This window comes from Columba livia, chromosome 1 (genome assembly GCF_036013475.1).
Source record: "Columba livia isolate bColLiv1 breed racing homer chromosome 1, bColLiv1.pat.W.v2, whole genome shotgun sequence".
NCBI classification, from domain to species: Eukaryota; Metazoa; Chordata; class Aves; order Columbiformes; family Columbidae; genus Columba; species Columba livia.
In genome coordinates, this window is record NC_088602.1 from 152,592,327 (window position 1) to 152,613,220 (window position 20,894).

General features: G+C 40.7%; 3 protein-coding genes across 11 annotated transcripts in view; 1 reads left to right on the forward strand and 2 right to left on the reverse strand.

Annotated features, from left to right (window-relative positions):
• Positions 1-623, reverse strand: part of SLC41A2 (solute carrier family 41 member 2) — a 55,887-nt gene extending 55,264 nt beyond the window's left edge. The window contains exon 1 of one of the 2 annotated variants that reach the window (XM_065039088.1): positions 134-623. The gene's annotated coding sequence lies outside the window, so the exon portion shown is untranslated. The remainder of the gene's footprint in view (positions 1-133) is intronic. The other variant, XM_065039096.1, reaches the window with a different exon arrangement.
• Positions 624-2,744: 2,121 nt separating this feature from the next.
• Positions 2,745-9,817, forward strand: NOPCHAP1 (NOP protein chaperone 1). The gene is made up of 4 exons (XM_065039108.1): positions 2,745-2,907; positions 4,527-4,613; positions 6,285-6,421; positions 8,585-9,817. The coding sequence occupies exons 1-4, from the start codon at positions 2,838-2,840 to the stop codon at positions 8,765-8,767; spliced, it is 477 nt and encodes a 158-aa protein (XP_064895180.1). The 5' UTR covers positions 2,745-2,837; the 3' UTR covers positions 8,768-9,817.
• A 454-nt stretch (positions 9,818-10,271) lies between these two features.
• The window catches only part of ALDH1L2 (aldehyde dehydrogenase 1 family member L2), a 40,098-nt gene continuing 29,475 nt past the window's right edge, over positions 10,272-20,894 (reverse strand). For 4 of the 8 annotated variants that reach the window (XM_065039067.1, XM_065039056.1, XM_065039026.1 and 1 more), the window contains 11 exons: positions 19,896-20,046; positions 19,029-19,099; positions 18,818-18,923; positions 18,351-18,438; positions 17,503-17,596; positions 17,156-17,252; positions 15,552-15,650; positions 14,629-14,794; positions 13,270-13,375; positions 11,918-12,117; positions 10,272-11,060 (listed from right to left, as the gene is read on the reverse strand). In XM_065039067.1, the coding sequence (XP_064895139.1) occupies positions 11,005-11,060; positions 11,918-12,117; positions 13,270-13,375; positions 14,629-14,794; positions 15,552-15,650; positions 17,156-17,252; positions 17,503-17,596; positions 18,351-18,438; positions 18,818-18,923; positions 19,029-19,099; positions 19,896-20,046 (1,234 nt within the window). In that variant the 3' untranslated portion in view covers positions 10,272-11,004. Of the gene's footprint in view, positions 11,061-11,678; positions 12,118-13,269; positions 13,376-14,628; positions 14,795-15,551; positions 15,651-17,155; positions 17,253-17,502; positions 17,597-18,350; positions 18,439-18,817; positions 18,924-19,028; positions 19,100-19,895; positions 20,047-20,894 lie in introns of those variants that run through there. The other 4 variants (XM_065039018.1, XM_065039045.1, XM_065039005.1 and 1 more) reach the window with 1 other exon arrangement.

A 20,894-nucleotide genomic window follows, 5' to 3' on the forward strand; every position in this document is an offset into this window, starting at 1 on the left:
GGGGAAACTTTCCCGCCCGCCGCCTCCCTCGCCCGGGGGCGGCAGGTCGCCGGCCCGCCCCGGCCCCTCTCCCCTGGCCAGCGCCCCTCGCCTCCCGCCCCCGCCGCTCCCTCGGGCCGCGCCTTCCCCTCACCTGGGCGAGGGCGACGCCGGCAGCGGCCCGGGGTCCTTCTCCATCGCTGCGGCGGGCTGAGAAAGACCAGCCCGGCGGCGGTGACAGCTCCGGGGCTAGGTGAGCGCCGCCGCCACTGAGCAGGCGCGGAAGCGGCGGGAGGCAGGGAGGGCGGGCAGCCCCCGCGATGATGTGGCCCGTGGTGCGCAGCAGTCTCCGCCGCTACCGGCCGCTTTGACCCGGCGGCGGGCGGAGGAGGGGCCGGGGGCACCAGCCGCCGCCAACCGTCGCCCCGCACCGCTGAGAGGAGAGGAGGGGACGGGACGGGACGGGACGGGGGGCGGTGGCGGGAGGAGCTGGGCCCGCCATCCCTCACAGCCCGGCTCGATACCCGCAGGCGAGCTCCGGCCGCCTGTCACTCCCCCCTCCCGCCGCCACCACCTACGCTGAGGGGACCCGCGGGCTTCCCTTTCCCTCCGCGCCTTGTTGCTGCCCCGCCGGGCAGCCCGGCCTCCGGTGGCGGCGCCGGGCGCAGCTCGGCCCCGCAGGCTGGGGCAGACAAAAGGCTGGGGAGGGGGCAAGCCGCGGGGGCGCCCCTCTGGCAGGCGGTGGCGATGCCTTTGCTTCCACTTTGCAGAAGCTTTCTTGGCAGCGTAGTGCAAGAGTCAGCGTTTTGTCAGCTGTGAGGACATTTTTGTGCTTTCCTGCAGCTTGGCTAAAAATAGCTTCCTCGGAAATCCACTTTTTTTAAGTGCTTGGGTCAGTTGGAATATACTTGATCTTGCCCAGTCACTCTGTATACGCTGAATACACCAAGTGCTGACATGTAAGTGTGCAAGTGCCTTTATATCAGCTGCCTGTGTTAAACTAAATTCAGAGTCAAGGCCTTGCTAACCACTCCTCAACACTCTTGTTTTGAGACACGCTTTATATTAACACATTAAAATAGTCAAGCCAGCTAAATGTATGCAGTTATTGTCATTACTGGTGGTGTTCCTCAGTTGTTGCTCAATGCTTCGAAGCAGTGAGGATGCCTTAAGTGGAAGGTGAAAGGGAGGAAAGAGGAAGAAAAGAGAACGGGGATTAAATGATGGTGACAGGAGCCGAGTCTGCAGCACCTCTTTTCGGTAGACAGAACACAGGGGAGCGTGGGCAAGTCACCAAGCGTCTGCCATAAACTGGAGCTAGCTGCTTAGGGTATGTGTGGAAAAGCAGACACTTAAGCACAGGAGAATGTATATGCAGGACCAGGGCCAAAAAAGATCTGCAGTACAATAGTGAAATACACAGCATCAGCTTGATCTCCAGGTCACTGCTGCATTAAATGAATGAAGCAACTCAGAGCTCAGAGCTATTAATTCAGTGGTGAATGCTGTCTCAAACCTGAATTTGTTGGGAATTTGGGCTACGGATGCTCTTGTCCCCCTACCATAGTAACAACCATATATATCCATGCCTTGTGTGTGCTCACGTGTTACGCAGTGTGGATAGATAGTTGGGCCGCCTTGCAAATCAGATAAAGATCACATCTGCCTCTGCTGCCAACAGGTTAGAATATAAACCTGAGGTTTGGGAATAGCACTTGAGGGTGCTATTTCTGGCTTTTCTAATTGCTTGTCTGGTGATCTTGGGCAATCGTTTCATTGCTTCCTATTACAGGTTCCTTGACAGTGTTATGCCCTTCCCGCCACTGAGATCATGTAATACCCATGGATGAAATGTATTATTTGTGGTTCACACACTGATATTTTGGGCTGTCTGCAAATTGCAGAAAGACATATATTTTTTGTGGCCCAAGACAAAAAAAACCTCAGTCCTCACGATTTTTCAGTTATCAAAGCCAGCACTAGGACTTTCCTGGGAAAGCGAAATTCGGGAGCACATTTGTGCGGAGTGGTGCCAATTAGGCAGCAAATGCAGTGGAATGCACCTGGTGCTGCAAGCGGCCTGGGAAGGTGACAGAGGACACTCGCTTGGGCCAGCCTGTCAGGAAAACAGCATCACTGTCTCTTGCTGGAGGCCTTGCGGAAGGTTTGCTGCTTGCTGCTTTGCATTTGCTAGTTCTCACATACTGGCATATCTGGTTTTTGTTCTTTGCAGTGAGGTCATATAAACCCCTCTCACCTGATTACTACTTTTTTCTCATTTTTGGCTCAGACTTCCCATCTTGTCTCCAGTGAACCATTCAGTTCTGTTTTTACAGTTTTCACATTGTCTAGATTATGAACAGATAGGGACAGAAACTGTACAATAAATCTTCAATGAGAGATTAACCAGTGTTGACTGAACTTCACGGTTGTGCAAGTTTCTTTTCCAAAAGGCAATTAAAATTCCCTCAGGGTCTGAAATTTAATTTTAGGTGCATTTGTCAAATTCTGACAATGAAAATGGGCAAGTTTTCAAAGGAGAGCAGCTGCTGGCAGGAGATCAAGCAGCTTAATTTCATACTCTCATTTCTCCTCCAAGTGATGAGATGGACTTCTCATGCCAAATCCTTTTATAAAGATTTTAAAATATTCTTTTCTTCCGCTTTTTAACGTGAATTATTTTCATTTCTGCATTGCTAACCCCAGATTTAGACGGGGGCAGGTGTTGGCGCCGGTTACTTGCACAGTGGGAGGGGCCGCGGTGGAGCCCCCGGGGAAGCTCCTCCCGACCTCCAGGGGGCGCCGCGCCGCGCCGGGACGAGCGCCCGGCCCAAAGACATTTCCGGCTCGGTCGGCACATGGCGGGGGACGGCGGGGCGGCGGGTCCGGCCGCCTCTCGGGAGCTGCTGACCGTGGGGCGCCGAGGAGGTGAGCGTTCCCCGCTGGGGAAACCCCGCCGCCGCGCTCTCACCCGCCTTTCGGTCGGGCATGGGGACCGGTGCTGCGGGGCTCAGCCCGGCCGACCGCCGGGTGGGAGGTTGGGGAGGGACGAGCCGGGGAGTCGGCTTGGCCTGTGGGGACTCCCCGGCCTCGGGGAAAGGCTGAGGAAACTGGGTTTCTTTAGCTTGGAGGAGACTGAGGGGTGACCTCATTAATGTTTATAAATATGTAAAGGGGGAGTATCACGAGGATGGAGCCAGGCTCTTCTCGGTGACAACCAATGATAGGACAAGGGGCAGTGGATACAAACTGGAACACAGGAGGTTCCACTTAAATTTGAGAAGAAACTTCTTCACATTGGGGGTGCCAGAGCACTGGAACAGGCTGCCCAGGGAGGTTGTGGAGTCTCCTTCTCTGGAGACATTCAAAACTCGCCTGGACACATTCCTGTGTAACCTCATCTGGGTGTTCCTGCTCCAGCAGGGGGATTGGACTGGATGATCTTCTGAGGCCCCTTCCAGTCCCTAACATTCTGTGATTCTGTGAGGAGCCTTTTCAGGCCTTCTGGCTGTTAGTACTGCATTTTTTTATTACATCTCGTGTGTTTTGCAGCGCTGCCATTTCCCTGGGCACTGCTGCGGTGATACGAAGTAAACACAGGCAGGGACACCCACGTTAAATTAGTGTCAGAAGCTGTAACGACTTTTCTGTGAGGGTAAAAAGATGTTAAATAAAGCTTCACTTCAGTTAATGATAAAGGGGGCTGATGGCTGTGTTGGTGGTCGTAAGAACTAAGTTGTGTAATTAATGCAGTTTCCCCACATAATTTGGATTTTACAATGCTATTCTTGAAAATGCTTAATTTAGATCATTAGCCCCTCAGTTTGTGGCCTGCTCTCGTTGACTGCCGCCACAGCCACACACAGGAGGGAAGGGATCTACATTAGCATGACCAGCACACGTTAACTGCTACCTCAGTCCGCTTTGCTGTGGGTTATTGCAGGGAGTTTCTCTGTGTGTTGGTGTAGGACCCTAAATAAATCTTTGACAAAGGAGACTTTAAAAACAGTGGGAGCCTCTAAGAAATTACCTGCTGGGTCAGACTGGTGATCCATATAGCGCAGTATTCTGTGTACCATTAACTGCAACAACAGATGATAATTACAGAGAACTTGTTAGTTTTAAGCACCATGTGCTCCTGATTCTTGCAATTGCATGGTATCTGCAATTTTAGAGGTGGGGTGCTAGGGGTTACGCGTGTGCTTAGTCCTTTTTAGTATCAGGTTGTGACTCTGCTGCCCTGAATTTGGCTAATTCTGTGTTGAACCTGTTGATTTATCTGCTTTTGCAGCCCCCCTATAGTAGCAAGTTCTAGACATTTACTGTCGTGTACAGAAATACTGAGATGGCCAACCTCAAACAGACATCAATAAACAATATTTGCTAGAAAGCAGACTGGAATTCCTGGAGTCAGAGATAGCTGAATCCTCATCTGTTTGTGCTTGTTGGAAAAGGTGGAAAAGTAGCAGCAAGAAGAGAGCCTCACAGTTAAAATGTGACAGTTGCTGTTGACGTAGGTAAACATCTGAATACTTGTTTGTTTCCAGGGCTGGAAGAAACTTTATTGATTAGTTCAAAATGCAGCAGCAAGAAGGCCACAACTTTACAGACAGTTCGGATGCCAAGGAGTAATGGTAAGTAGGATTTTGCTATTGGAACAGCATAAAATAGTGGGTAACATCTGTGAAATAACTTTTGCTTCAGTGCTTTTACTTGTATTAATAAAGGAAGAAACTCTTGTGTTCTGTTTCTACCAGTGTTGTATCTTCCATTGCAGTTGCACATCCCACAGGTTAATCATATAACTAGATTTTGTGATGCTGGGTGTTACAGCTGTTAAGTTTTAAGGGCTTTGTTCTCCTTGCAGAAATACTCGCGCTGTCCATATATAGTGAACTCATCAGGTTGTAGCTTTGGTCTTTGTTTAGTCAGCTACTTTCAAATTGATTCAAGTTACATAGATCACTTTCAGAACTTTATTTTTAATGAATGTGCTGTCAAAAGTATTACGCCAGACCATATAACCATTCATTCATAATGAATTAATTTGAATGCATTGAGACGACTTTTTTATTTAATTGAGCTCTGTTCCTTCTTTTTTAGTCAAAGCTACATATATATTGCTAACATTCTCTTCAGTGTAGCTCTGTGCATAAGAGGACATAGTGTAAAAATTGTTATTATTTGAAAATAGAGTATGTTAAGAGTTTTTGCCTTCGTGAAAATCTGCCAAAGTTCTTTAGTCTCAGATTATTTTATAGTCTAACTAGACTTGTTTTTTTTTTGTTGATATGGACTTCTTATCTCTTTTCAGAAGTAATTTCTGTATAAAGTATAGAATATTTGGTGTATAAAAGCATTTAATTTAAAATGGACTCCTGTCAAATTATTGTATTTTTATTATGTCATTGAGATGAAATTTTAAAAGTAATAAAAAAACCAACTTGTAATATAGATTTCTGTCTTGGATAAAAGTCTTTATGAAGATGACAGAATTTCAAAGGTAGGTTATACCTATTGGACTTCCATGGTGCTCACTCAGAATAGTACCTCTTACTTTGTGGAGAATGAAGAGTACTGATGGGCTCATCTGCGTATGTGGAGCAGAGATCATTTGAAGAAACTGGTGGCAGGTGAAGATAGTTCCTTCCTCCATGGAAGGGAAATGGGTGTGATTGTTCTAATGGCACTGATTATCTTAAAATTGTTGGGACATTCCACTGAGCTTGGAGCGTTATTTCTGTAGAGGATATGTGTGTTATACTTCAACCTAGAACATCCATCTCCCACCATCATGATTTCAGAGTTCCTTTTAATAATTATGTTGACCATTCTTGTGTGTAGCATGACACCTGTGGCATCAGTGCTACAGCTAGTTTTCCACCTTCTTTGGGACCTTCAGTCTATGCTTTAATAAGGAAGAAAGAGGACATAATTATATTTCCATTGGAGATAACGCTCATGTGGAAGTTTCTTAAGATGACACTTAGTATGTGTTGAAAACTGTGGAATTTACAAGCAAATTTTCTGTCAGTTAGTCCTATTTTGTTTTGAGAATCTGAATGGAATTGTTGAAATGATTTCATCTTGCACCACATGCTGACCAATAGATTTGATACCTTTTTGCTCTTTTCGTCTTGGGAAATTGAATAGTGTGATAAATCCTCCTATTAAAACATCCTAAACATGGGAGACAGCTGGAAATTGCAATCAAAATGGGATATGTTTAAATGCTCAGATTTCAGAGGTATATATGTATAAATGAACGTGCATCTGTTTTTATGTGATCATTATTTCTTTTTCAGTTTTGGACCGAGTACAGAGCTTTTTACCACAGATGGCGCATGCAAATGATGAACTAAGAAGAAAAATGGTAACAGCACCAGCTCATCAGTTTGATATTGAAAATCTCGACAGTGCAACAGATAAAGTTATAGAAATGGTAAATACTTCATATACTTTTTAATTTTATAATGCAAAATTCAGATGTGATGAAAATAATTCTCTGATGCTAGAATGAGATAATTTGATAGATGAGACTTAGTCTACCAGTTAGGTCTGCAATCTGCAAATTAAAAATGTAGAAGTAATAAAAATTCTTATTTGCTTAAAATTTACTATTTGGGTTTGATACTTGCAGAATTTAATGACTGGGAATGAAGCAATTTAAGGCCAGAATAAGATATACTTTTGAATCAGCAACTCTGAATCAGAAGTGAGCCATAAATTGTATTTTAAATGTCTCATGAGTGATTTGGTTTAGAGAGCAGGCAATATAAGGCTTATTAAAGCACAGGGAGATGATTCTGCTCCTCTGCTCTGCTCTGGTGAGACCCCCCTGGAGTCCTGTGTCCAGCTCTGGAGCCCTCAGCACAGGAGAGACATGGACCTGTTGGAGAGGGGCCAGAGGAGCCACAGAAATGATCAGAGGGCTGGAACAGCTCTGCTGTGAGGACAGGCTGAGAGAGTTGGGGTTGTTCAGCCTGGAGAAAAGAAGGCTCCGGGGAGACCTTGTTGTGGCCCTTCAGTGCTTGAAAGGGGCCTATAAGAAAGATGTGGACAGACCTTTTTTCAGAACCTATTGTAACAGAACAAGGGGTAATGGTTTTAAACTAAAAGAGGGGAGACTCTGGCTAGACATGAGGAAGAAATGTTTTACAGTGAGAGTGGTGAAACTCTGGCCCAGGTTGCCCAGAGAGGTGGTAGATGCCCCATCCCTGGAGACATTCAAGGCCGGGCTGGACGGGGCTCTGAGCAACCTGATCTAGTTGAAGATGTCCCTGCTCATGGCAGGGGGGTTGGACTGGATGACCTTTGAAGGTCCCATCCTACCCAAACTATGCTCTGATTCTATGATAATAATAGGCTTGACTATAAGAGCAATAACTGGTTTTCAGCTGTGCTTTGTAGGTCTTGTTAGGTATTGTAGATTTTGGGTTAGGAAAAGTTGTTAGTGTTTTTCTGATCCTTTAGGACTGGTATTCGCCTGCTTATTTACATTCATATCAGTATTTTCTGTTTTTAACTGAAACGCTGCAGCAGTGCTGCGGCCACATGCTCATGTGAGAAAATTTCAATGCGAAAGCGATGTGATATGTGCATGTCCTAGACAAGCGCCTTCTGGCCTGCAGACCCACAAGATGAAAGGCAGAAAAAAGGCAGCCTGGGGTTTAGTGTGTGAGCTGTCAGAACAATTTATCTGCCACTGGTTGGATTCAGAGTTCTTGTAGATTATATCCAGCCTACGTGCAGTAGGTGGTCTGGTGCTGGTGTGTGCTGAAAAATTCCAAATAAATAGTGAGAAAATGAAATGGATCATGAAGATTGTTTGTTTTAATGTGCTGAAGTGGAATGGGTAACTTGGACAGAATTTTTTAAAGATTTTTCATGTGACAATGTTGGAGGAGTGTCTTTGCTTTATAATGAATAAACCAGGAGACCTCAGGATTAACATTTAATGCTATTTGCCAGTCACTGAAGAAATTTATTTGCATCTCAAATTCCTGTATTTTGCTTTGCAGTATACAGGAAGGTTTTGAGGTGAGAATTACCAGTTTAACACAAATGTGTTCAGAGAGAAAAGCAGACCTCAAATATGGAAATATATCATCACTTTTGCTTCAAAAAATATCCTGGTTGTTTAAACTGTCTGCTCTTCTGCAGTAGTTGTAGTGCCATGAAGACTACTAAGTTGTAAGATATGAACTATATTAATAAACACCTATGTGTACATGTTTGTATATATATCATGACCCTGTATACACTAAATGTATTCCTTTGAATTCTTTGATGAAAATTAGTCCTGATGCCTCCTGCTCGCCAGTTGAAATCAGCTGAACTCAGTCTAAATATCTACTAATTTCTCTCTTTTTAATAATTATATAAAAATGGCCTTATTTGCTATAGGGCAATATAAATTACAATTTAAATATTTAGGAATCTGTACATGACATGTCTTAATCCTAGGAGAATCCAAGTGGTTTTTAATTGTGGTTGCGGTTTTTTTAGGGTAGTAGGGTGTTTCATGTGTTTGCTATATGTTTTACTAAAATGATACAAGTGGTATAGAATTATATAACATGTTAACTAAGGTCGTTTTTTCCAGAATGTGGCTGTAGTTGAACTGAGCGATTCTGATACAGATGAAGAGATACTAACTTCAGAAGATGACTCGGAATCTGAAGATGACTGTGTAACTGATGAAGTGACAATAGACAACATCAAGTTTCCTAAACAAAAGGGAGAAAAGGGCAAAATAGAAATTCTGGACAGCAAAGTGAATGAGTAAATCCATTTTATGTTACTTTAAAAAAAAAGACACAGAAAAAAAGGCCCAAACCCAAATTACGTTGTCCTGCTTTGAAGACGTGGCCCTTAAACTACCTTGTTTCCTAACATAGCATCCCTCAGGATCATGTGAAATGCTATGGTTTACATGGTGCAGAATTCAGGATCAACTCATGACTGACACAAGCTGGATTTCTGAGGAGTTAAGTACGGTTTTATTTGTCAAACAACATGGAAATGAATTTCATTGTGGGTTAGACTAAGGAAGGAACTGGAATTTGGGGCATTTGAATTAGTTAAAATTCTTGTTCTGTTGCTTTATTGAAAGATTTTTGGAGTTCACTAGAGGTGTTTGCTTCAAGGACAGGAAAGAGTTAACTAGGAAAAAGGCTTTTTTTTATTATATTCCATGTCCTATGAAGTGTTATGTACAATGTCTTCCATATTAAACATTATCTTCAAGTACGTTAGAGGTACATCTGCCTTGCATTCATGATAATAACTGTTGGGCACTAAAGCAGCGGTTGAGGTCATTTCAAGATGATGTCAGACAGGTAAGCACAGCCGTGACTCAGGAGAGAGTTCTGCAAAGGATTATTTACCCTCCGCACCTGCCTCCCCCGAGCTTTGCCTCACCACAGGTAGCTTAATCGCTCATATCTGGAATGTTCGTGGCTGTGGTGTGGATACCTTTGGCTCTTAAACGCTCAACTCTGCCTCTCTGCTGTTAGTTGCTTTAAGCTACACTTTTCATCTCCAGCTTTCCCTGCCACCTTTCTGTCCTCTCCATTTTAACAACTGTCACTGCCAAAAGAATAAAAAGGTGACTTTTTAGTTGGCCTGTACTTAGGCTAGCTTGAAACAATTGTGAAACTGAAATTGGTGAAAAAATATCGATTCATACTTACCTCAGATTGATCAAATACAATGACTTAGGCTGTTGTATCTCCTTCATGCATTTCAGAAGTATCTCATGCTCCTGGGTGTCATAGTTTGTTTCTTAAAGGAACTTTGTATTTTCTACACCATTAAAGTAAAATTTTGTATTGCATTTGGTCAAATACTAAATGTCATTACTTGAAATCTGCAATTATTTACAGAATTTATTTTTAATCTCATACTTAAATCTATAGTTTTCTTTTAAGATCTGTTTCCATAATATTTGTGGTAAGAAATAACAAGGATATTATGGTCTTTCTTTTGCAATGCATCTTCCTTAAAATAGAAGGGGGCATGATCTACTGAGATTAACTGATTGAACCACAAAATATTTTGGGGAATGGGAAGGCTGGGAATCAGATTAGATTAAGCTTTGGGTGGAGTTGCACCCTAAGAAGAGCAAGTGGTCTTTGTTGGGTAAGGTTCAGTCTATGAAAAATTTCCTTCAATCTGAAGAAGGTTTGAAAGCCAACATTTTAACAGCCATTTTACATGAGATTTTCCCATAGATTAAAAAAAATAAATAAATACAAATAAACTATATAAAAGAGTGATAACAGTCCATGTGCACAGATGAGAAAAGTGATTTTAATCTGTTAATGTAACTACCTTTTAAATTGCAGGCAGATCACACTTTCCATATCAACAAAAAGATAGAAAATATTTTCAGTAACTTTAGCTTGATATGCATAGTTTAACACCGATGTTGAACTCTGTATGTTCTATACAAAGATCATAGTAAGTGCACTTTCTTGCATTGATTTACTTCTTATGGCACAAAGGTTTTCTGTACTGCTGAAGAATCACCAGAGCAGAATGCTTAATTGCTACTGTAAAATTTGAACTAGCTTATAGCAAAGATGACATAAGTAGATTTTAGTTCAACTTTAAGAGAAGCCTTATGACTAAGGATTTTAAATGATCATTAAATATCATGTTCACACAAAGAAGTAGGCATGTGAGAACTCATTCTTCAGTTGTGTTTAAAAAAATAAGCCAAACCATATTCTTGGTTTATTTTAAGGGCATTGTGCTTACTACTGCTGCATAATTTAAATCACTTCAGTTTAATTTCCAGATGATTTTATCTTCAGTGAGACTAAAATTTTATCCTGGTTTATAGCAACTTTTTTATAGAATGAGTGTTTTGTTTTGAGTTGTTTTTGGTTGGTGTTTGTTTTTGGTTTTTTAAGTTGTAACGCTGCAGATAGCATATCCTAGGCATGGTATTAAGTGCTTCATGGAGTGATTAAGATTCAAACTCTGCCGAAAGTTTACTTTCCAAGTGAGGCTGTTCCTTTAATATTCCACAGTGATAGCCTTGGTTCTGAGATATTCGTGAAGAGCTTCTTCACCTGTGCAAGAACAATATTCACCAGTTAGAAGAGCAGCTAACTGAGACACCATTGGCAGACACTGTAACTACATTATTAAGAAAAAATCCAAAAGTTTTAGCCAATATTTGAGTCCTTAAGGAACAATGGGAACTAATTTAACTTACCCTCCCTCCCACGGAAGTTGACAGAACTGGTTTGAAAAGAACAGACCAAACAAAACAAATGTGGAAAGCAAAAGGAGCTGGGATTTAACAAGCAGCCACCTGGGTGGAACTGCAGCAGCATCAGTCTCTAGATGGTCACTGCTCGTAGTTGAATTTCTGAACTTTGGTTTTGCCTAAGCTAAGCTTATGAGAAGCTGTGTAAAAATGGGTAATACTTTTTTTTTTTTTTCTTTTTTTAAAAACTGGGTTTGAATATTAAAAAAAATATGTATGCTTCTTTGTGTCTGTCAGCAAATTCAGATGGCATTTTAAGGCATACAAAAATTTCTCGTGTTCTTGCATGTTTAAAGGAGAAACCTGAATCAGTGTTCTCTCTGATGGAAAGGAAAAAAGATTTTGGCCAATACCTTTGTTGCCTGACAGCATTTTGTAGCCTGGACACGGCTCTGGACAAGCTGTAATTTGGCTGCCCAGGAGCTAGAGAGGAAGATTCTATGTGCTGGAGCATTATTCAGCAAATGTACAGGAAGGGCTGGAGTTACTGAGGCCGGAATTTTTTAGGGAGGGGAGAGGAAGTGGGTTACTGTGATTGGAGGAATGCAGGAGATGCATCCATCGCTCACATTTTACTAGATAAAATCTTACCTGTGTAGAGTGTTTCATCAATTTGGACTGTCAGATGATAAATGAGGGAGGGAGAGAACAACTTACCTAAATCTTTTCCAAAGCCAGACTGTTTAAATCCACCAAATGGTGCTGCCACGTCAGTTTTGTTATATGTGTTAATAAACACTGTCCCAGCTTCTAGCTTTTCACTGATGTAGAGAGCTTTGCTTATGTCTTTTGTGAAAACTCCTGAAGCTAAACCATATTCTGTGGTATTTGCCCGTCGCAGCACTCCATCAACATCCCTATGGGGGGAAAATATGTTTTAATTGCAACTAGGTAAAATAAATGTTAGCAACCTTCCCCCTTCAATGTCATTGAAACACCTTTTTCCCATGTTTGTTCTTCTCCAGTTAGCTCTTTTAAAGACAATTTATTAAGGACTAATCTGCGTGTCAATCTGACAGATCTATGGCAATTCATACCCTTGCTTCAAACTTGTAAAGCTTGTGACCTTACGTTTCAGTGGTTAAGATCTATGCTAAGAAATGCCAAAGCTGCACTAATGCATACCAGCTTTGCTCAGCTGCAGCACAACTTGAGCATTAGAGCAATACAAAAATAATTGTAAAGCAGAGCTTGGCTGCAGATTATGCATCACTTTACTAAAATTTTGGCTCTGCTTTACAAGTTAATGGAGAGTAAGTGCTGAAACTCAGATTTCTTTTGAGATGCAACTTTTCAGGCCAAGTCCAGTGCACTATTTTCTATTTGTATCTCATCTCCAAATAGCTTCAAAAGTCCACAATAATTTAAAACTTAAAAAAACCCTCAGGTCCTTATCACCATATAGAATTTAGAGACGTGAAGGGCTATCTGTCCAGCTGGCTCTTAACTGCATTATCAAACTGCAGAAAATGAAACCTGGTGGGAATAGTTATATGAAGTTTCTATATGGGGTTTTAATCTCATCTGTGTGTAAAATAATTTCTATGATTTGGAATGAAAGCTATTAAAACTGGCAGTCTATGAAATATACAGAGGGATTTTCATTTGCAACAGTAATGTGCCAATGTTACACAATGCACAACAATGCTGTGTGGTCTTTTGTGACAAAGAGAAAAATAAACAATTCCAATGGAAAAAATACAGTTTTTGTAATTTGATCAAGCTGTTGCAATTACCACATCAACTTCAGTTAAAATTCTTCCCTGAATACTAAGACTTATTTAAGAACTGGCACTCAGAGTTGCGTTCTGCCCTGTCACATTGCTAATAACATTAGTTCTGTATCGACACAGAGTAGGATACCCCTTACTAAAAAGGGTGTTTTCTCAGAATGTAGCTGGAAGAGGATCAGAAGATTTAACAAACTCATACTATGTATGCTATCATTTCTACACCTAGAGAGAAAATGAGAAAATAAAATTTCTAACAGTAACTGGAGGAGAATGTACCCATTTTTGAACTTAGAAATCACCATCACGGGACCAAAGGACTCCTCCTGGGCAATATACATGTGGTCTTCAACATCTGTGAATACAGTGGGTTCCATGAAGAAACCTAAAGAGAGGACAGAGCATCATTTCAGCATGGTGAAAATGCTTCATTGTTTTTTATTGTCTGGGTCATCTTTTCCATATTCAGAGGTCGGAAATATGTTGAGACTTGAAACAGAAAATACTAAGATTGATATGAATTAAGTGTGAATGGAAACGTGTGTGTAAGCACCAGAAAAACAGCAGAAAAAGGGTTAAAAGAGTGGCCTGTATTGATCAGAGCAACACCACCAGGCCAGAAGGTCTGTATGCCACAGCCCAGGGGACTCCTCAGGGGAAGACCCTGCTCTCTGAGGGCAGGAGGACAAGGTGACAGCATCTCACAGAGGCCACTGTTTTTCCTGTTAACCAGCGAGAAGATAGACTGTAGCCATAAAGATCTGTATATTGCAAACAGGGAAAAACGTGTGATGGGCAGCAACTTTGCCTAAGATTCGCAGAGGCTGAAGTAAAGAAAATTCTGAGGCAAAGGACCTCTTCATAACAACCGTTCGTTCCTAAAGGGTGCAAAAACCTGTCCAAAAACTAGTTCATCGTTGCCAGTCAAGAACTGCCCTGGTATTATACACCAGTGATCCTGGTCACCTACAATTTGGTGAGTGACTGTATTTCAGTGTAAGTGGGTAAAATCAGAGATTTTCTATAAATGGCTCCCTTTTCCGTAAGGTTTCCCATTTAGCTTTGTTACACTGGTTTCATGTAGCTACAAACCCGCACTTGCATTTTATTTGGGGATGCAATCGTTAAGTTTTGAAACTCTGGTGCAAATATTTCTCCTTAGTTATTGATAAAGGACAGATGTACATGAGAAAATGTTGTTTTCATGCCTTCCCATTAAACTTAGTATACACATTCTTTAGATAGCAAAAAAGGCTCCTCATCGTAATACATTACGCAGGCTCTGTGAGCAGTTTCCTCAGTCATCTTTAGTGCTTTGTTGATCTAAATGGATATAATAATACTTATGGCTCTTGGAAGTTCAGGGATGTTGCACAAAAGGCCTCAATGCCTCACAAACAACAGGAATAAAAGAGCAAAAGATTCCTGTATAGACTAGATTCTGATCCAATTTCATATGTTATGTTTCAGTTGCACAGCTTCTCTTAATATGAGACTTGAAAGCCCTGTACTCAAGTATCTTTGGCTTACCCGGTACTGTTCCCATGACATTGCTACTTCACACAATGCAGCAGAGACAACCATGATGGTTTTTATTTAAAGTGTAAAATTTCCAAACACCTTTGAACAGTGTTTTACCTGGTCTACGTACTTGTCTTCCTCCACACACTAGAGTGGCTCCTTCTTTTACTCCAGTTTCACAGTACTGTAGCAGCTTTTCCAAATGAGCCTTGTGATTTTGTGGACCATGATCTGTGGATCTATCAAGAGGGTCACCAATTTTCATCTTTTTTATTTCTTCCACCTGTGGGTTACCCAATTAAAATGAAGTTACATAAGACAGCAAATAGTTTTTGAAGTGACCAGTGATTTGGGATGCTTCATTGTTTGTACTATGAAGTTTGGCTCTAAGAAAGGGCTGAATTCTTAGAAGGTGGAATGCTCCTCCCTTTCTCAAATGAGTCTTTTTATGGTGTCTTATGTTTTATAATTTGTTTACTTCTGAAAGCTTTTGATGCTGTTTTCATGTATTCATTCTCCTCTGCTATTAAAACAGGAGAGTAAAATGTTAGCTTTTAGAGTGATAAATGGATTATCACAGCAATTACCTGTCTTGAGCTAGATAAATTAATATTCCAGTGGTACCTTGTGGTGATTATTGGATTTTTAATAATAACCTTTCTATTATTCTAGCTACACTTCCAATATGCCCTTTTTAAAAAAAAAAAAAATAACCTTCACTGCAGTCTTCACTCACATTAATCTAACTTTTATAAATTTTTAAAATCTTACTTTCCTAGTTGAATATGAAATATTACTTAAGGTACAGTACCTACTTCAATGTCACTTATCTGTGTATTACTGATGAAAATACCTTCTTTCATTCAGTGCCTTCCTTTTAACCCTGTAAAGAGGTTCCTGAGAAGCAACACTGCCTATCATAAGGAATAATGAGAATTTAAACAACTGAGCATTAGAAGAAATGCAATTATCTATCAAACTAGTGGCTCTTTGTGCCACAGTAAAGTATCTGCTTCAACTTCAGTCTTTGAATGTCTTACCACTTTACTAACAAATTCATCATGGATTGATTCTTCCACAAACAGCCTGCCAGCTGCAATGCAGTTTTCTCCTTTGTTGAAATATACTGCTCCCATACCCTGATCAGGGAAAAAGAAAAAACATATATATGTATATGCATGCTTTTGTTCAGTTTCCCTTCGTTCTGTTCTCTTGGGTTGCATTCTGTGTTTGTGACCCTCAACACATTATGTTTTATGTAAAGGGACATCATCAATGCGACAAGCAGCCTAATCTAACTGGCAAACACATTTCCATGGAGATAAATGGCTCAGGGTGAACCCATTAGCACTTCTCTTTCCATTTCCATCAGTGTTCCACAGAAACACATGTTGCAGCAGCACAGAGAAGAGGGCAGGTGAGGTGACCAGGGAATATAAAACTGTGCTAATGCCCTGAGCAGCGCTGCTTGAGTCAATAGCCGTGTGTAATGGGGTGAAGGTTACCAAACTCTGGTCTGCAGAAGACCTCCTGCTTCGAGAGTGTGGGTTCAGAATCCATGCACTTCGTTCCTTTTTATTTAGTAAGAATTGATACCTGTCATTGTTTTTCCAGGGAGATAGGGTGATGGAAGGAGGAGCAGGACAAATAAAACTCCTAAGAAATGCTTTTCTGGCAGCTGCAAAGGCCTGGGTCCTGGCATTAGTAGATAGGACCAGGATCAAGTGCTAATGTCAAGTGTGTGTCAAAAAAGCATCGCTTCACTATCATTTGAAGCCATCAATGCCAGGTGTAGCTCAGGCCCACCTCTGTGTCACCCTCTCACTTGTACAGCAAAGAACAGTGGTGGGGCCAGGCAGTGCATTGACTGCAATGCTTCAGCTTTTGTTATGTTCCACATACACTTTACTCTGCAGTCACTCAGACTAGTGTCCTGCCATAAGAAACTCCAAAAATGGGGAAAGTGTACAATAGTTTCTTTCTAGTAGCTGTACGTGCTTATGCTGGTTTAGGGAATTGACAGAATTAGCTCTTTGGGTAAGTACAGCGCGGAAAACCTTTGTTTGCTTTTTAGTGAGCGGACTGCATCTGCTGTCATTTTGATGAATCAGATTACCTGAGCAGGAAATAAGCTCCCTAAAACTCCTGAATTTCTCATTTGCACATCTTCTTTATGAACTTGAAACATGTTACAGCTACTTGGGGAGGTGGATTATGGTGATTGATGGTGAATTAAGAAGAACTGTATGGCAATAGAGAGCTCAATGTATATTTTAAATCACTATCAGGCATTTAATTTTAAGCGCCTTTTTTTTTTTTTTTGAGTATCAGACTTTGGCAAATCAATTTTAATATGTTAAATTGGCTAGTGAAAATACTTTCCATCTGTATTTCTTTGTTCTGTTATATTTTCCAACGTATATTTCTTGTAGTACTGATCCCTGCCTTTTTGGTGCAGTATGAACAGGTTAATTGTGATGGATTAAAGAAACATCCTGTTGAAAAAGTCTGTTTTCTACAGATTCCATGATTCTTCATGCAAGGGATCCTTAGTTCAGTTTTTGGCAAGTCAAGGAGAATATTGCAATACTGTGAGGATGTATCACTAAGGCTTTGAATATAATTTATTTCGAAGTAGCATTACCATTTTAACAGCTCTGTCAAGTTCACAGTCACTGAATATGATCAATGGTGATTTGCCACCAAGTTCAAGAGAAACTTTCTTCAGGTTAGTGGCTGCACTGTAAAAAATAAAAATAATCATATAAAAACAACTGTTAAATAGCTTATTTCATTATTTCCTTTGAAACATATCTAGTGAATATGTAAAAACCTCTGTTTTCCAGTAGTGACTCAGTAGAATTCTACATAAATGTAAACAACCACATGTAGTTATGCTTTTCTATTGCTGCCACATGCATAATATAGCTAATAAGATACTTCAGAACTAGATGAAGCAGTGTTTATTTCAGAAAGTTTTGGTGAGAGTACCTCTTCATGATCTGTTTACCAGTTGGTGTTGAACCGGTGAATCCAACTTTGCGAACATCTGGATGCTCAGACAGGTGCTGTCCCACTAATCCACCTATCGGGGTGAGGAAAACAGCTTAACTGAACAGTACATAGGCAATTTTTACTATTCCAGCAGCAGCACTGTAACACAGAAAGAGCTAACAATATGTAATTCAAGTACAATATCACATCCTTATTTATATTTACAGCTTTATTCATTTGACTATGAAAAAAATCTCATCTTGCTTAACGTATGTCCAAATTCCCCCATCTGTCTTGGACTAAAGAACTTCCTAATATTCCACTGTAGCTGGAATAATCTAATTTGTAACAGAGCCTGACCCATACAGTTACTTTGTCACTTTTCTTCCTTAGGGGAAAGAGGAAAATGGTGACAACAGGTAAGGTGGTGTGGACCATGACTTACCTGTAGTGAGCAATACGCATCTTAACAGCTTGCTCTAGGTCTCACAGTCACATTTAAATACTTCCAAGTGATTATAAGATTAGGAGAAAAAAAGTAGTTTCACAATCAAGTGCAACATGTTTCTCTATAACACATTCTTTTTCAGCATGCTCAGGCTATTTGTGTGAATTTATGAAGGGTGTAGGCTGACAGCTCTTACCACTAGCTAGAGACAGGTGACATACAGATTTTTCCAGTTCTGTTCTGGAAATACGTGAAATGGCTGTTTGACATAGATCCAAGCCTACTACCTATGGAGATACATGCACTTATGCAGTAGGTCTTCAAAAAGGTAAAATGCTAGTCCACCAGTTTTAGCAGGACCTACTCTTCCCAGAAAAATGATCAGCTGAAGTTTTACCTGAACCAGGCAGAATATTTATAACACCCTTAGGAAATCCAGCTTTAGCTGAGAGTTCTGCAAACTTCAAGGAAGTCAGAGGTGTGACCTAAGTAGAAACATTTAGATTAGGTCTCCTATTTTAATTAAATGCATTATCAAATCTTTTACATTCAATACATCTTAATTTTGACACAATATTAATCTTCTTACAGTATCGACGAATTAAAAGTGATGTCTTCTTACAGAAAAGAATTCATTCTTGAAAACAAGAGTAGCATCAGAGCAGAATTGAAGACAATCAGTACCTTGTGTCACCATGGCAGTTTGTATTATTATACGTGCGCTTTGAAACATATGACACAGTCAACTTATGGGTCCATATGACAAATAAGCCTACATGTGAAATCCGCTAGATTGCCTGGATTATTTTGCGTGAACAAATAGTGGAAGACCTGAGCCATCTGTACATTCCTTTTTGTTTTTACCTGAGCTGGCTTGAGTACGAGTGTGTTGCCTGCAGCCAAGCAAGCTGCGCTCTTCCATGCAAGCATCATCAGCGGGTAATTCCAGGGGATTACAATTGCACAGACACTTTAGGTAGGGAAAAACAGGGAAAGATTACATTTTTTTATGGCAGCTTTTGAATGGCTTTTCTGTATGTCAAGGCTGTCACTAAGAAGAAAAAGTTATACTTACCCTATCGGCTCTTTCTTGGTGAATGTTAGATTATGGTTTGGCCGGGCCTGGTTAATCGGAATTGTAGCACCCTAAAAGACAGAGGAGGGACAAATCTTTGTATTGTTTAATCATTTCTATTACAACTATATTTGCCATATAAGTATGTTTCAGAAAGGCACAAAGTAGATCTCAAAACCAGAAGAATTTTTGCATCAGAGAAACAGGCAGGGATGCTTCTACTGTGTGATTTCCTACTACGGATACCGTAGTCAACTTCTGATTTTCAGCTGGATTAAATAAAAGCATAGATAACAAAAGTTTGGGAGAATATAAAGTGAAGGTCTGGCGGACAAAATAAGCTGAATGACATTCTTGATTGTGGATCTTGAAGATACTTGAGGAAATGCTGTTGCACTTGTGCCACGTGCTGTGGCATCAAGCAAATTCAGCAGCCTTGGTCAGAATGTAACGTAGCACACGAGTCTGCCCTTACCAGCAGGATGACCACAACATTCTGCTCCATGAATAATCAAGAGCTGGCTAAGCACACACATCCACTGTGACACCTCGACCAATTTCTTAGGTATTTAGAGTTGCGTTCTAAACCCATATTGTCCAATTGGAAGCAGACTGTTCTTTTGCAGTGACAGTGAGACCTATTTTAGGTAAAATCCTAATTTTGCTTTATTTTTTGATTCCTTGATTACTTTTGTTAACACTGGTTTTTGGCACTGTGTAACAAAATAAAATGAAACAAAGACAAAACAAACCCAAACAAACAAACAAAAACAACAACAAAACCAAAACAAAATAAAAAACAAAACAAAACAAAACAAAATGTAGAGAAGCACTGTCATTGATAATTTCCTTTACATGTTCACTTGCCTGAATTTTGTCACACCATCCAGCAAAGTATCTGAATGTTTGCACAGACATTCCAACATGGGTCTTCAAAGCTAAAGTGTAGACAGCTCCTGAGTCAATAGACTCTATTGTTGCTAACTCTTCTTGATGTTCCTCCATCAGGTCTGCAAGTCTTTAATAAAAACATTACAAGTCCACATCAAAGAGAAGTGACACCTGACTGTTGACAGCCTAAAGTGATATTTGGATGGCAAAGAACCATAATTAAAATAGCATTCCCACTGAATTTGTAGGTGGAACACTGGAGCCACTGCCCATTAATATCAATAAGAGCTTGAACAATTGCCTGTTAAAGTCTGCAAATGTCTTCATAGTGGCTGTAGTAGACACTGGATGAAGACATGAACTGAGAAATCTTACCTGATTTTTCAATTAGGGTTTTGTACAAAAAATAATAATTACTCTTTTTCTGTTGTGCTACAAGGAGCCAACTATAGAAAAACAAACCAGTAAATCAGAAAGCAAATACACAATAGTGTAAGAAATGTCAAGTAATCAAAAGTACCAAGAAAGAATACTGTGGATCCTAGCTTAAGATTTGAGAAACCTACTTTCATAATGCTGTTTTGTATTGTCTGAACTTGGACTAAATTACTTAGATGCTTCAAAAACATCCAGATGTCCAAAGACAGAGCTCCTAAGCTGTAATGCAAATTTAATTTTATATGCCTTGGTACATTTGAAAATCTGGCCAATGGTCCCCTTGGGCATCAAGTTCTCTGTTAGATTTGTGAAGCAATACAGTGGGATGCAGGAAAGACTGGGGTAAATAATATTGAGTAACAGCAGCTATCAGCGTGTCTCAAAATGCATCTTCGCAGACTGATACCTAACACTTATGATGAGCTCTTGTAATTTTAGTGGTCCCCTGCTCAGGGAGAGAGGTCTGTTTGCATGAACATATTTTTACATTCAGTCTTGGATCTCTCACATGGCAGTGAAAGAGATGAATCAATGTTT

Coding starts and splice junctions, on each gene's coding strand:
- NOPCHAP1 (XM_065039108.1), top strand. CDS start 2,838: ATGGCGGGGGACGGCGGGGCGGCGGGTCCGGCCGCCTCTCGGGAGCTG. Junction 2,908..4,526: donor GACCGTGGGGCGCCGAGGAG/GTGAGCGTTCCC, acceptor GTTTGTTTCCAG/GGCTGGAAGAAACTTTATTG. Junction 4,614..6,284: donor TCGGATGCCAAGGAGTAATG/GTAAGTAGGATT, acceptor TTTCTTTTTCAG/TTTTGGACCGAGTACAGAGC.